The following is a 13,794-nucleotide window of genomic DNA, read 5'->3' as shown; positions in this document are numbered from 1 at the left end:
AGACTACCAGCCTTGCTCCTTGCCAAGGAGTCTGCCATGGCTCTGACGAGTCTCTCTCTCTCTCTCTCTCTCTCTCTCTCTCTCTCTCTCTCTCCAGTATGGCCACGTTCCACTTCCTTTTCCATAGCTGCCTAACTGTGATGCCAGCAGAGGTCAAGAGCCCCCCAGGTAAGTGACCATGAAGGAGTGGCTGCCCTGGGCACGTGGCCAGTCACCTTGGGCAATGCCTCAGCAAACCCCCCAGAAGGGTCCCCACAGCACACCTTGCCTGGGGGGAGGGGACCAGGTGGAAGCGGCTCCGGCTGTGGCCGCACTGTCCTGGCTGGGCTGTGGCCCAGAGGCGGTGAGAATGGGGCTGGCACTGTCTTCCGGGAGTGACCTGCCTCTGGGGAGGGAGCCAGGCTGTTCTGGATATGAATTCACTTCGTACAGGAAGTGATTTAAAAACTGACAGCCAGCCCAGCCCACGTGGCTCAGTGGTTGAGGGTCGACCCAGGAGCCAGGGATTCCCGGGCAGGGCACATGTCCGGGTTGCTGGCTCTGTCCCCAGTGGGGGGCCTGCAGGAGGCAGCTGATCAATGATTCTCTCTCATCATTGAAGTTTCCCTCTCCCTCTCCCTCTCCCTTCCTCTCTGAAATCAATAAAAATATATTTTTAAAAATATAAGTAAAACACTGACAGCCAGATGGACACGAATGATCTAGAAGCTGTGGGAGCAGCCGAGGGCAGCTGCGGCCACTGTCCCTCCCAGGAAGGGGAGCTGGCCCAGGAGCAGCCCTCGGGGTGCCCCGCCCCTGCTCTCCAGGACGCTCACCCTTGTGGTGGGTGCCGCCCATTGGAACAAACTACTTTTTAAAAATGCTTTTTATTGGTTTCAGAGAGGAAGGGAGAGGGAGAGAGAGAGAGAGAGAGAGAAACATCAGTGAGGAGAGAGAAGCATGGATCAGCTGCCTCCTGCACGCCCCACCCTGGGGATGGAGCCTGCAATCCGGGCATGTGCCCTGGCCGGGAATCGAACTGTGACCTCCTGGTTTATAGGTCGACACTCAAACACAAAGCCACACCAGCCGGATGAACAAACCATTTTTTATTTCAAACCGACTTCCCCTTGGGCAAAGGCCACCCCGGCTCCTTACTGACGCCCCCTCCTCTCCTTCCCCAGGGGTGGCCAGTGTCCTCGGCGTGCACTGGACGGGCCGGCACAACTTCTTCCTCTATTCTCTCAACCGCAACCTGAGGGACAGAGTTGGTACTTGGCTGCCTGAGCTCGGGGCCCTGGGAACACATCCTGCTCCAGCTTAGCCGAGAGCACGTGGCTGGCACATAGTGTGGCTGCAGGGACCAGAGCCGTGCGGGCAGACGTGGGGGATGTCGGGGACGTGGGGGCGGTGGTGTGGCCTGAGGCTCTGTCTCAGAACTGTCCTGCTTCTTTTTAAAAAATATATATTTTTTTAATTGATTTCAGAGAGGAAGGGAGAGGGAGAGAGAGATAGAAACATCAGTGATGAGGGAGAATCACTGACCGGCTGCCTCCTGCACGCCCCACACTGGGGATCGGGTGCACAACCGAGGCATGTGCCTTGACCGGGAGTCGAACCGTGACCTCGTGGTTCGCAGGTCGATGCTCAAGCACTGAGCCACGCCGGCCGGGCCTGTCCCGCTTCTTAAAGACGACAGGTCAACAGGGACAAAGCCCAGACAGGTCCCCAGGGCCCCTGGGCAGCGAAGGTCAGGAGAAGGTGGCCTTGACCTCAGAGGGCCAGGGCCAGAACCCGGCCCGGCCCAAATGCCTGCGAACTGTGCAGTCTCAGGCCAGTCACCTGACGCCCCAATCCCCCGACTTCTCCTTTGAAACACAGAGCTGGTTAATGACCATCCTGTCTCCTGCTCACACTGGCTGTGAGCAGCAAAACACAGAGTTTCTGTATGTGAAAGCCCTTTGGCATCGACAGGCCCTTAGGAAATACATTTGTTTGGTTTTTACATATTTACGGGGACCGGTTACACAAGTAAGTTCACGCTGTGGTATTTCCTTGAGCTGAACACTTATGCTGTATTTTAGAGTTATGCTTCCCAAGTACCTTTCAGCCTTCAGAAAAGCAGCCTGGCCTCTAACCTGGGCTTGGCTGCTGACTGCCTAGGTGACCTCTGCCTCAGTCTCCTCATCTGTAAAATGGGAGCTGGCAGGACCCATTCATAGGACCCTGTGGGAATTCAATGGAGCCATGCGGGAAAGCGCTTCCCACAGCGTCTGCGCTCACTGATCATGAGCTGCAGTCTGACAGGCGTGTGACGTGTTCTGTCATTCCGAGCAAGGAGCTAGGGCTGCATGGACGGGGGCGAGATGGGAGTCCACCCCAGCCCTCGTCCCAGACGGGCAGGCTAGCCTGGTCTCAGGTGGTGCCGGTGGAGGGGACGGCGGGTGTGGGGCCTGGGGGGGGCACCCCGGTGAGTGTGTCCTTCCCGCTAGACCCCGAGGGCGTGTGGCCTTGTGCCGCGCCCATTGCCTTGTCTCAGCTCAGCGACTGCGGCTCCTACCTGGTGCTGGCCTGCGAGGACGGGGTGCTCACGCTGTGGGACCTGGCCGAAGGTGAGCCCCACCTCTGCCCGGCACTGAGACTCCAGGAGCTCTGAATTCCTGCTGATCTTAAAGGCCCCTTGGAGGGCTGGTCCTGCTTTCCTCTCATTCACTAATTCATTCAACAGACATCACCTCCCAGCGCCACACGCCCTAGCCCTCCACCTGCCCCCAGGCTCTCAGAACAAGCAAGTCTTCCTTCCTGCTCCCCCAGCCCCCCCCCCCCCCCCCCGACAGCAGGAACCTCCTTGCTGTTGAAGCTAAGAGACCTGGACAGCGATCAGTTCCAGGCTAGCAGCTACTGTGGGTGGGCAGAACGATCACAACTTCACAGTCCCTTCCAATAGCTTGTTTTCATCTTCCTGGATATTGATAAATTCTTCTAAGGCAGTGGTTCTCAACCTTCTGGCCCTTTAAATACAGTTCCTCATGTTGTGACCCAACCATCAAATTATTTTCGTTGCTACTTCATCACTGTCATGTTGCTAGTTATGCATCGTCATGTAAATATCTGATATGCAGGATGGTCTTAGGCGACCCCTGTGAAAGGGTCGTTGGACCGCCAAAGGGGTCGCGACCCACAGGTTGAGAACCGCTGTTCTAAGGGGTACTTCGAAGGGGTCCCCTGAAGGGGGCGCTCACTGCTTGATTTTTGTCCTCGCGGCCCTCAGGCCCTTGTTGGCTGCAATCCCGCACCAGGGCTGCATCCCTTTGTCCCCCTTTTTAAAAAAATGTTTTTATTGATTTCAGAGAGGAAGGGAGAGGGAGAGAGAGAGAGAGAGAGAGAGAGAGAAACATCAATGATGAGAAGGAATCACTGATCGGCTGCCTCCTGCACGCCCCACACTGGGGATGGAGCCTGCAACCCAGGCATGTGCTCTAACCAGGAATCGAACCGTGACCTCCTGGTTCCTAGGTCGACGCTCAACCACCAAGCCACGCTGGCTGGGCCCTTTGTCCCCTTTCCGACCTGCACGCGTGGCTTCTCTCCCCAGGACTGCCTCTTGGGGTCATCGCTCTTCCTGAGGGGTGTTCCTGCCAAAGCATTCACTTCCTGAAACACAGCTTGGTCCACGAAGGGCGGAACGTGTACCCTGAGGGGGCGGCCAAGTCCCAAACGACCTTCGTGGTGCTGTGCACGGACTCGTCCCTCCACCTGGTGACCGCCGCGGGGACCCGAGGCCCCACCATCAGCATGCTGGTGGAGAGGTCGGTGGCTCTGAGGGGAGGGCGGGGGCAAGGATCCGCCAGGGCTGGACGCGAAACAGCGACCACCTCCCAGGCCGGAGCCCACCACTTGCCCCACAGCCACCCCCCTCTCCCGATGAGCTGCTCAACATCACGTCTTCCCTATGTGGGTGTCTGTAGGCAGCAGGGTCCCAACAGAATGGTACGATGGCAGGCAACCCCGTTCACAGCCCACACGGCCAAGAAGAGGGTCGTTTCTGCCAAAATAGCCTTTTCTCAGTTTCCCCACAGTCCCTCTCTCTTCTTTATTTTTTTTTTAAATATATTTTTTATTGATTTCAGAGAGGGAGGGAGAGATAGAAGCATCAATGATGAGAGAGAATCACCCACTGGCTGCCTCCTGCACGCCCCCTGCTGGGGATCGAGCCCACAACTAGGGCATGTGCCCTGGCCTAGAATCGAACCGTGACCTCCTGGTTCATAGGTTGATGCTCAATCACTGAGCCACGCTGGCTGGGCGGGCGAGAGAGTCCACCTTTTTTTTAAAAAAAATATATTTTATTGATTTTTTTACAGAGAGGAAGGGAGAGGGATAGAGAGTTAGAAACATCGATGACAGAGAAACATCAATCAGCTGCCTCCTGCACACTCCTTACTGGGGATGTGCCCACAACCAAGGTACATGCCCTTAGCCGGAATCGAACCTGGGACCCTTGAGTCCACAGGCCGACGCTCTATCCACTGAGCCAAACCGGTCAGGGCGAGAGTCCACCTTTTGATGGGAGTTGGTGTCAAACATCACGGCCGATTTTTTTTTCAATCCACCACAGCGTTTTCCTAAATTCATTCCGTTGCTTTCCTTTAAGAATTACCCACACCCTTGGGCGTGTGTCCCCACGCAGCGCCTGTAGCTGTGCATATGGAGGGAGCGTGTAAATGGCGCCACGGTCTAAGCATCCTCCCACTTATATCTCAGTGCTATTTATTCTGTCACTTGCTCTGCATGTTCATGAGGGTGCCCGGGAGGCCGCCCTTGGCCGCGGGCCTCGTTCCCACCGCTGCGCCGTGTTCTGCGGTGCACACACCAGTTACTGACGCTTCTCCCACTCGTGGAGACTTGCACTGCTCCCAGTTTCTGCCGCTGTGAGAGTCCCCAACATCTCTCCTGCTGCTTATCTGCAAGAATTTATTCAGGATGCACGCCTGGGAGAGGAGAGGGTGAGTGTCTGTCCGTCCGGTGCCCACAGGCCCATCAAGCACCCAGAGGAGGCTCTCTGCGCCGTGGCCCCCGTCCCGGCCTTGCCTGGCATGGTAGGTTCCTCGTGCCTCTCACTCCCCTGCAGCGACGGCTGGCTCACATGCCTCCTCCTCTCTGCTGACGGCCATCATGTGCCGGAGCTCACAGCTCCGTGGGGACGGCAGGCGAGTCCCCAGGCCGCTGCCCTGAGCTGGGTCCGAGCCGCGTGCCCCGGAGCACATCGGTTCTCTGTGTTCCCGCTTCCTGCCCGGCGTCTCGTGTCCCACGCTGGGGCGAGGGCCCCCGAGAGAACCCCGTGCCCATCCCGCTGCCCCCAGGTGCTGACCTTCTGCAGGAACGGCTCCGTGCTCCTGCTGGACGTGGCCCGGCCTCACGTCGTCTGTGCCTTCGCGCCCCCCAGGCCTTACCACCTGGCGGTGCCCTGGAAGCCGGTGTTTGCCGTGTCTTCGCAACACCCGTTCTTCCTGCTCCGAGGTAGGGAAGGGGGACCGTGAGGGCGCGCTGCCCAGGCCTGGGGCCTGCTGACCGCTTCCCTGACTTCCTCAGGGGCCCCTCCCGAAGTCCTAGGGCGACCCCACCCAATCTGCTCCCCACTCTTTTTGTTTTTTTAATATAGAATTTCATTGCTTTCAGAGAGGAAGGGAGAGGGAGAGAGAGAGAGAAACATCGATGATGAGAGAAAATCATCCATCGGCTGTGTCCAGCACACCCCCTACTGGGGATCGAGCCTGCAGCCCGGGCCTGTGCCCTGACCGGGAATTGAACCATGACCTTCTGGTTCATAGGTCGATGCCCAACCACTGAGCCATACCGGCTGGGCTGCTCCCCACTCTTCGTCCCCCCCCCCCCCCCCCCCGCGCCCCACCACAGCCCCAGAGTCCTCACCAGATACTCAGGAGAGACGCCAGGCAGGCCTTCTCTCTGGACCCCTGCTCCTCCAGACCAAGTGGGCCCTCCCGGCTCAGCCCCAGTGACCCGGCCCCACCTGGGCCACAGAGACACGGAGAAGGTGATGCTGACACAAACGCGCACTCTCGTCTCATCTCAGGAGACCATCCGATTGGGGACAGTGACACCCCGAGTTCTGTCTTCTACTTCAGTTTCAACGCCTGCTCACTCCTGGAGAACATGTCAAACAGCTGCTGCATTCCCCAAGCGGACTTGGACGCCGCGGGCTTCCCCCAGGCGTTGTCCCTGGAGAGGAGATGCGAGGGCATCTTCCAGAAGAGGTAGCTCCCGGCTCTCCCCACCCCTGCCCCGGGCCTCCCCACCCCTGCTCCCCGGCTCTCCCCACCCCTGCCCCGGGCCTGGCCTGGGCAGGAACAGTGGAGTTGGTTTGCAATCAGTGATTCTCTCTCATCATCGATGTTTCTATCTCTCCCTCTCCCTTCCTCTCTGAAGTCAATAAAAATATATATATATTTTAAATATATTTTATTCATTTTTTACAGAGAGCAAGGGAGAGGGATAGGGAGTTAGAAACATCAATGAGAGAGAAACATCGATCAGCTGCCTCCTGCACACCCCACACTGGGGATGTGCCCGCCACCAAGGTACATGCCCTTGACCGGAATCAAACCTGGGATCTTTCAGTCCGCAGGCGGACGCTCTATCCACTGAGCCAAACCGGCCAGGGCAATAAAAATATATTCTTAAAAATACATGCAGAGCACTAGGCACAGAGTGGTCGCTCAATAAACGGTAGATACATGCCGATGATGACGACGACGTTAATCCAAGTTCATGCCAGGGAAATTCTACACATCACCACCGGGGGGCGCCGCAGCGCCTCCTCCCTGACCGCGGCTCCTCCCTGGGCTGCGGGTGGGTAGCTTAGGTGGCTTTCAGTATCTCCTGGAGGGAAGCATGGGGCTCATCCGGAGAGGAATACGGCCAAAGGGTCCTGGGCAAGGAAGACAGTGAAGAGAGGGACAGCGACGTTTCCCGATTAAAGATTTACCCAGAGTGCTTGTCTGCCTCTCACATGGAGGTCGGACACCCCCTCCCCCCCGGGAATGCCCCACAGTGCTGAGTGGGTGGAGGAGCCGGCCTCCCAGAACATTCTGCAGGGAAAAGGGCGGGCAGCGGGGCCCTGGGGGCCAGGGGCATGGCTTGGGGCTAGCCAAGCAGTGGGAACTTAGGGGAGTGCTCCCGGGTCCAGGGGCTGGGAGGGGGCGCACTGTGTGGCTGTGGCAACCCTGCTGGAAGGAACCTTTCCTTGGACCTAATCACGGGGTCCCAGTCACACCCATTTTGTGATCTGGGTCCCAGCGATCCATTGGGTAACACCACGATGTAAAGAAGGCTTTCCTGTTCTGTTTGCTCGGAGTTAGATATCGGGGGCTTTCCCACCCCATTTTTTTTTATATATATTCTATTGATTTTTTACAGAGAGGAAGGGAGAGGGATAGAGAGTTAGAAACATCGATGAGAGAGAAACATCGATCAGCTGCCTCCTGCACACCCCCCACTGGGGATGTGCCTGCAACCAAGGTACATGCCCTTGACCGGAATCGAACCTGGGACCCTTGAGTCCACAGGCCGACGCTCTATCCACTGAGCCAAACCAGTTAGGGCTTTCCCACCACATTTTGTCACGAAAACTTTCAAACACACAGCAGCTTTGAAAAAAATTTCCGCGAACACCCGCATACTCACAACCTAGGTCTGTCGTTTACATGCTACTCTCGCCGTTTAGCACACACATCCATGTACATCTAAAGGCTTTAATCCCATCTTATTTTTTTTTTTCTATTTATAGCTGGTGTCTGGAAGTTTCCATTGGCCCTGAATCTAGGTGAAACTTGAAGGCAATGGGTTGGTGAGGCAATAGAGTCAAAGTTTCAGGCCTGTCATGGTCTGTCCAAATTGCTTTTACAAAATCCGTCCCGGGGCTTTCGCAAGCAGCAGCGTGAACCAAAGTCCGCCTTCAGGGCCCTAAAAGGGGGCCAGTGCTGCCAAGGGTGCCCACCCCCTCCCGCTGCGCCCCGCCTGGCCTCTGCCCCATCCAGCCGGGGCCTCAGGGGCACCATTTCCATATGGCTCCCCTCCCCATCTGTTCTAGTGTCTGCCATCTCTGACTGGGCCAAACATTTGACCACAGAAATTTCAGGACACCAGGAAGCAGACAGAAACAGTCTGTCCCTCTCCCTTTAATCCCCGTGGGTTACAGAATACAGGCCAAGCTCGGTCCAGGTTCCGCCCACCCATCTTCCTGCCGTAAGTGGGCTTCTGGGTGACCCCACAGACCCGGGGCTCACAGGGCACAGGGCTCCCCTGGCGAGGGGCTGGGCAGGCCCTGTGTGGACACCGGGTGACATTTCCCTCGAGGCTGGAGGAGGAGGGGAAGGGATGGTGTGCCAATCCCCTTTGTTAATATCCTTGGGGAGGAAAGAGTGCGCCCAGCCTAACTTTCCTTTGCCTTCCTTGAGAAACAAAGGGACGACTCCCTGGAAAATCCCCTACAGACACAGCCCCCAACGTGCAGTCAGGCAGGCTCCTGGAAGTCAAAGGCTTTGCAAGGCACTGCAGGCGTCCCGTGCACTTGAAATGAACGTGAACGTGCACTCGTTTGTTATTAAAACAAAACACGAAAGCCCTGGCCGGTTTGGCTCAGTGGATAGAGCCTCGGCCTGAGGACGGAAGGGTCCCACATTCAATTCCCGATCAGGGCACGTGCCCAGGTTGCGGGCTCGATCCCCAGTGTGGGGTGTGCAGGAGGCAGCCGATCCATGATTCTCTCTCATCGTTGACGTTTCTCTCTCTCTCCCTCTCCCTTCCTCTCTGAAATCAAAAAAATATATTTTAAAAAACTGAAAACAAAACGAACCCACCGTGACTTTTTGAAAACCCCTACTCAAACCCGTCCTCTCCTGGGAGCACCCCAGGCGACGCTCCCTTCCTCCTCTCTGCGCGTGCGTGACCTTCGTGGCGCTCAGATGCCTCCTGTCACAGTGCTCTCTCACTCTGTCGCCCCACCCCCTGGGGACAGGGACGTGCTGTGTGGTCACTCTGGCCAGCCCGACACTTGCACCAGTGCCTGCCACTGGCGGGTGCTCAAGAAACGCTTATGAAACGGCGCGCTGCCATCCCGGTGTGTGCAACGCGGTCCGCGCTCACAGACCTCAGTTCCTGAGTGCCCTGTGCCGCCGGCCACTGTCCAGCTCACGCTCTGCCATGTCACCCTCCTTCCCCCAAAAGTGTGTCCGGTTTGCCCGGCCGGCGTGGCTCAGGGGTTGAGCATCGACCTATGACCCAGGAGGTCATGGTTCGATTCCTGGTCACGGGCACATGCCCAGGTTGCAGGCTCGATCTCCAGTGTGGAGTGTGCAGGAGGCAGCCGATCAACGCTTCTTTCTCATCATTGATGTTCCTGCCTCTCTCCTCCCTTCCTCTCTGAAATCAGTAAAAATATGTATTTTTTAAAAGGAGTTCCAGGTGCCCGCCGTGCTGGCCCGGAGCGTTCCTGATGCTGGCACAGGGTGGTCAGGCCCGCCCTGGGGAGCCGGGCCGGTTGGGGGCGCGGCACCAAGCACGCCCTTCTCATCTCCACCCCCAGGTTTCAGAAGCTGGAGAACAAGGTGATGGAGAAGGAGCACTGGACCCGGCTGCGGAGGTACTCGCTGTTTCTGCAGAGAGAGAGCATCAGGAAGTGACGGGGCCACGCCCCGAGGTGAAGGGACAAAGGGCCCAGGGGCCTGGACTTGGGGCCTGGGACCCCCGCAGAGCCAGCAGGGGGAGAGGGACTATTTGGGGGGGTTCAGTCACGATGCCGATTGTCAGAGACCTCGGGCAGGCAGGGAGGTGTCACCCAAATAAACGGCGATATTGTTTCCAGCTTCCAGGGTGGTGTGGGGTGTAGCCCTCTGCTCCCACCCAGGCCCGACCAAGCAGGGCCCAGGCCTGTGAGGACCCCTGCCCGACGGACAGCCACTCCCGCACCAGCTGCGGTGTGGCCCCCCTCTTCTCCACCCCTTTCTCTTCCCACTCGGTGCTGCCTCATAACGGCATGGAACCGCCCTGGAGAGGCTGGGGCTCAGAGTGGGGGAGTGTCTGCCTGAGCTCACACAGACGGGAGAGGCAGAGGAGCCAGGCGAGGTGGCAGGCGGGGACCGGGCCATGCTGCCCCTCGCCTCTGGCCCAGGAACCCGGGGGGGCACAGGAGAGGGGCAGACGGGCACCTTTCTTCTCTAAGAAACCGCCTTCCCAGGAAAACTGGATGGAGGGCGCCCGCAGCTCAAGGGCCACGCCCGCCTCTCTGAGGACACCGTGTGGTGCCTTTGAGAACTGCAGGGGGTCCGGAGTCCCAGTCTCCATGATAATCTGTCCACAGACGGCAAGCCGGTTTTTTGTTTTGTTTTTTTAAATATGTTTTTATTGATGTCAGAGAGGAAGGGAGAGGGAGAGAGAGAGAGAGAGAAACTTCAACGATGAGAGAGAATCACCCATCGGCTGCCTCCTGCACACCCCCCACTGGGATCGAGCCCCAAACCTGGGCATGTTTCCTTGATCAGAATCAAACCTGGGACCCGTCAGTCCACAGGCTGATGCTCTATCCACTGAGCAAACTGGCTATAGCAAGCAGGATTTAAAAAAATAGATATATGTTCTTACTGATTTTGAGAGAGAGAGGGAGAGGAAGAAGGAAAGGGAGAGGGTGAGAGAGAGAGAAAGAAACATCAATATGAGAGAGGAACATCCATCGGTTGCCTGCTGCACACACCCTGACCAGGGATTGAGTCTGAAACTTGTGCCCGGACTGATAGATCCTCCCCCCACCCCCCGCCCCTCCACCCCCGCCCACCAACTGGTGGGCGGGGTATGACGTAACCTGCAGCCTGGAAACACCTGAGTGACTAACCAGGTACCTTATATGGACTACACACCGGACCACCAATCCACACCTGCCAAATCCCCTAAGCCCTTGTCCTATATGGACAATGCAGTGAGCCACCAATCAGTATGTGCCGAGTACACTAAGCCCCCCACCCCTTCCCATTCCGCCCCTCAAAAGGCGTGCCCGCCCCTGCACCCGCTGCTGTCCTCCCCTTGCCAGACAGCCCGGCAGGTCCTGCTCCTCTAATAAAGCCTGTAGTCCTGGTTTTCGGCCTCTGTCTGATCTTTCACTGACGAGGAATTGAACCGGCGACCTTTCAGTGCATGGGATGACGCTCAACCCACTGTACCACACCGGCCAGCGCGTGACGGCAACTTCTTATGCATCCCCACCTCCCTCCTCCCCTGGGTCACACACTTGCTCCCTGGTGGCGGGACACCTCCCCACGATGCTGGTACTGACTAGCTGATGCTCCCCTTCCTCTGCACCCCAACCAGGTTCATGGTGTGGCCCTGGTATGTCCTTGAGTAGGATGGGCTTAGCTGCCCCTCCTTAAAACACTGGCTCACCCGGCTGGCGTGGCGCAGTGGTGGAGCGTCGACCTCTGAACCAGGAGGTCACTCGGTCAGGGCATATGCCCGGATGGCAGGCTCAGACCCCAATGTGGGAGCCGATCAATGATTCTCTCTCATCACTGATGTTTCTATCTCTCTCCCCCTCTCCCTTCCTCCCTGAAATCAATCAAAACATATTTTAAAAAGACAGCAACACTGGCCCATCCAGAACCAGCATCTACACGGCACAGCTGTCCCAGGAGGAACATGTGGTTGACACGCAGAAGCACGTGTCCTGCCCATGCGCACGAGGAGCTTTATTTCACACCCGAGACACACGCATGCACACACGCATGCACACACACGCACGCGCACTTGCCTGCCAGGGCTGTGCCGAAGACCGGAATGGTCACCAACCTCCCATCCTCCTCCCCACCCCAAACGCCACATACTGGTTTCGTGAAAAATTCCTTAACCTTCCTCATCCCGATCTGTGAAATAGCGCACACCGCCTGCCTCCCCCCGGCTCTGAGGCTAAAATGACTTGAAATCAGATGGTGGATTCCATGTCTGACGCTCAGCGCCTGGCCCATAGTCACTGCCCTTCGCTTCTCCATCACGTGAGTTCGAACCTGTCAGGCTGTGCAAGTGCTGTGACGAGGTGACCGGGGTCAGCCCGGCCCGGCGGCGTCCCGTGCTGATGCTGTCGCTCTCTCTCCCACCATCCAGACCAGGGCACCCTGCCAGGGCCCCGGGTGAGGTGAGGTGAGCCGCCAGCCAGCTCTCAGCTGTCACAGAGGCAGCACACCTGTGAGTACCACAGGCTCTGGAGTCACATCTGGGGCCCCATCCCAGGGCCACCACTGAACATCTGTATGAACACGGTATCAGCCTCTTCTTTACAGCACTTTTAAAAATACATATTTTTTATTGATTTCCGAGAGGAAGGGAGAGAGAGAGAGAAACATCAATGATGAGAGAGAATCACTGATTGGCTGCCTCCTGACCACCCCCTACTGGGGATCGAGCCTGCAAACTGGGCATGTGCCCCTGACCGGAATCGAACCCGGGACCCTTCTGTCTGCAGGCCAACGCTCTATCCACTGAGCCACACTGGCTAGGGCTTCCTTACTGCACTTTGCCACCCTTTACCTAGGGCTCACCTCACAGATTAGCTGAGAAATAAGAGCATGCGACAACGTCTCACCTACCTGGGTGCTGGTGACCGTCCTGGCCCTCTGGGTGGGCACGGCTCACCTACCTGGGCGCTGGCGACTGTCTTGTCTTTCTGAACAGGCATCAGGGCTTCCGCCGCTGGTTCGGTGCGGCTGGCCCAGGAAGGGGTGGGACGACAAGCGGTGGGAGGTGATCCGTCCCATCTCCTGCCCTCCGTCTAATTAGCAGAGCCCTGTTAATGAGAACCACACTCATGCGCTAATAAACGGCAGGAGGCCCCCAGCTCTGAGAGGCAGCAGAGGCCCTCCGCAGGGGAGGGGCCGGCCAACAAGCCCCACTTATCTGTGAAAAGACTTGCTAATAACTTTAATTCCCCCTCCCACCCTGCGGGGCCTTTGCCATGCAAATAGACTTTCTAAACCGGGTAGGATCCTGGAGAAAACGATGCCCCGTCCCCCCAGCTTAGGGTCCTGGGAGGGGAGAGTGATGTGGGGGTGGGGGTGCGGGAAAGTGGGCCTCACCCCCACTGCAGGGACTGTGCTTTGGGATCTCTCTCTCTGAAGACAAACATGGCAGGGTGCCCCTGAAATGCAGGACAGTGACACCCCCCCCCCCCCACACACACACCGTGAATTACTGACCCTCCTGGCCTGAGCAGGAGCAAGACAAACCCATCAATGTCAACAGGTAAATAAACTGTGGTCTATAAATACAATGGAATACTCCAGGGCAAAGAAAAGAAACCGAAAACCGCCCGCTAAGTGAAAAAAGCCAGACACAAAAAGTCACATATCCTATGGCCCATTCATACGAAATGTTCAGAAAAGGAAACTCTCTACAAAGTAGAGTAGTGGGCTGGGGCTGGGGCGCAGCAGTAGAATAGTGGGGAAGGACTGCCAATGGAAACAAGATTTTGTTTTGATTGAAGGTACTGGGGTGGCATTGGCTAATAAAATTATACAGGTTTCAGAGTTTCCTTCTGGGGGGTGATGAAATGTTCTAAAATTAGTGATGATGGCCTAGCTGGTTTGTCTCAGTGGATAGAGCATAGGCCTCTGGACTGAGGGGTTCTGGGTTCGAGTCCAGTCAAGGGTGCATGCCTGGGTTGCGGGCTCGATCCACAGTGGGGGGCATGCAGGAGGCAGCTGATCAATGATTCTCTCTCATCATGGATGTTTCTATTTTTCTCTTCCTCTCCCTTCC

General features: G+C 57.2%; 1 protein-coding gene across 1 annotated transcript in view; it reads left to right on the top strand.

Annotated features, from left to right (window-relative positions):
* Nucleotides 1-9,792, top strand: part of WDR93 (WD repeat domain 93) — a 28,291-nt gene extending 18,499 nt beyond the window's left edge. Inside the window, exons 9-16 of the mRNA XM_036355810.1 lie at nucleotides 98-168; nucleotides 1,164-1,250; nucleotides 2,472-2,591; nucleotides 3,575-3,788; nucleotides 5,015-5,078; nucleotides 5,343-5,499; nucleotides 6,074-6,254; nucleotides 9,584-9,792. Of these exons, the coding sequence (XP_036211703.1) occupies nucleotides 98-168; nucleotides 1,164-1,250; nucleotides 2,472-2,591; nucleotides 3,575-3,788; nucleotides 5,015-5,078; nucleotides 5,343-5,499; nucleotides 6,074-6,254; nucleotides 9,584-9,680 (991 nt within the window). The 3' untranslated portion in view covers nucleotides 9,681-9,792. The remainder of the gene's footprint in view (nucleotides 1-97; nucleotides 169-1,163; nucleotides 1,251-2,471; nucleotides 2,592-3,574; nucleotides 3,789-5,014; nucleotides 5,079-5,342; nucleotides 5,500-6,073; nucleotides 6,255-9,583) is intronic.
* Nucleotides 9,793-13,794: the final 4,002 nt, after the last annotated feature.

The sequence above is a fragment of the Myotis myotis genome, unplaced genomic scaffold, assembly GCF_014108235.1.
Source record: "Myotis myotis isolate mMyoMyo1 unplaced genomic scaffold, mMyoMyo1.p scaffold_m19_p_23, whole genome shotgun sequence".
In the NCBI taxonomy this organism is placed as follows: domain Eukaryota; kingdom Metazoa; phylum Chordata; class Mammalia; order Chiroptera; family Vespertilionidae; genus Myotis; species Myotis myotis.
The sequence above is the reverse complement of the archived record's forward strand: the minus strand, read 5'-3'. Positions and strand labels throughout refer to the sequence as shown.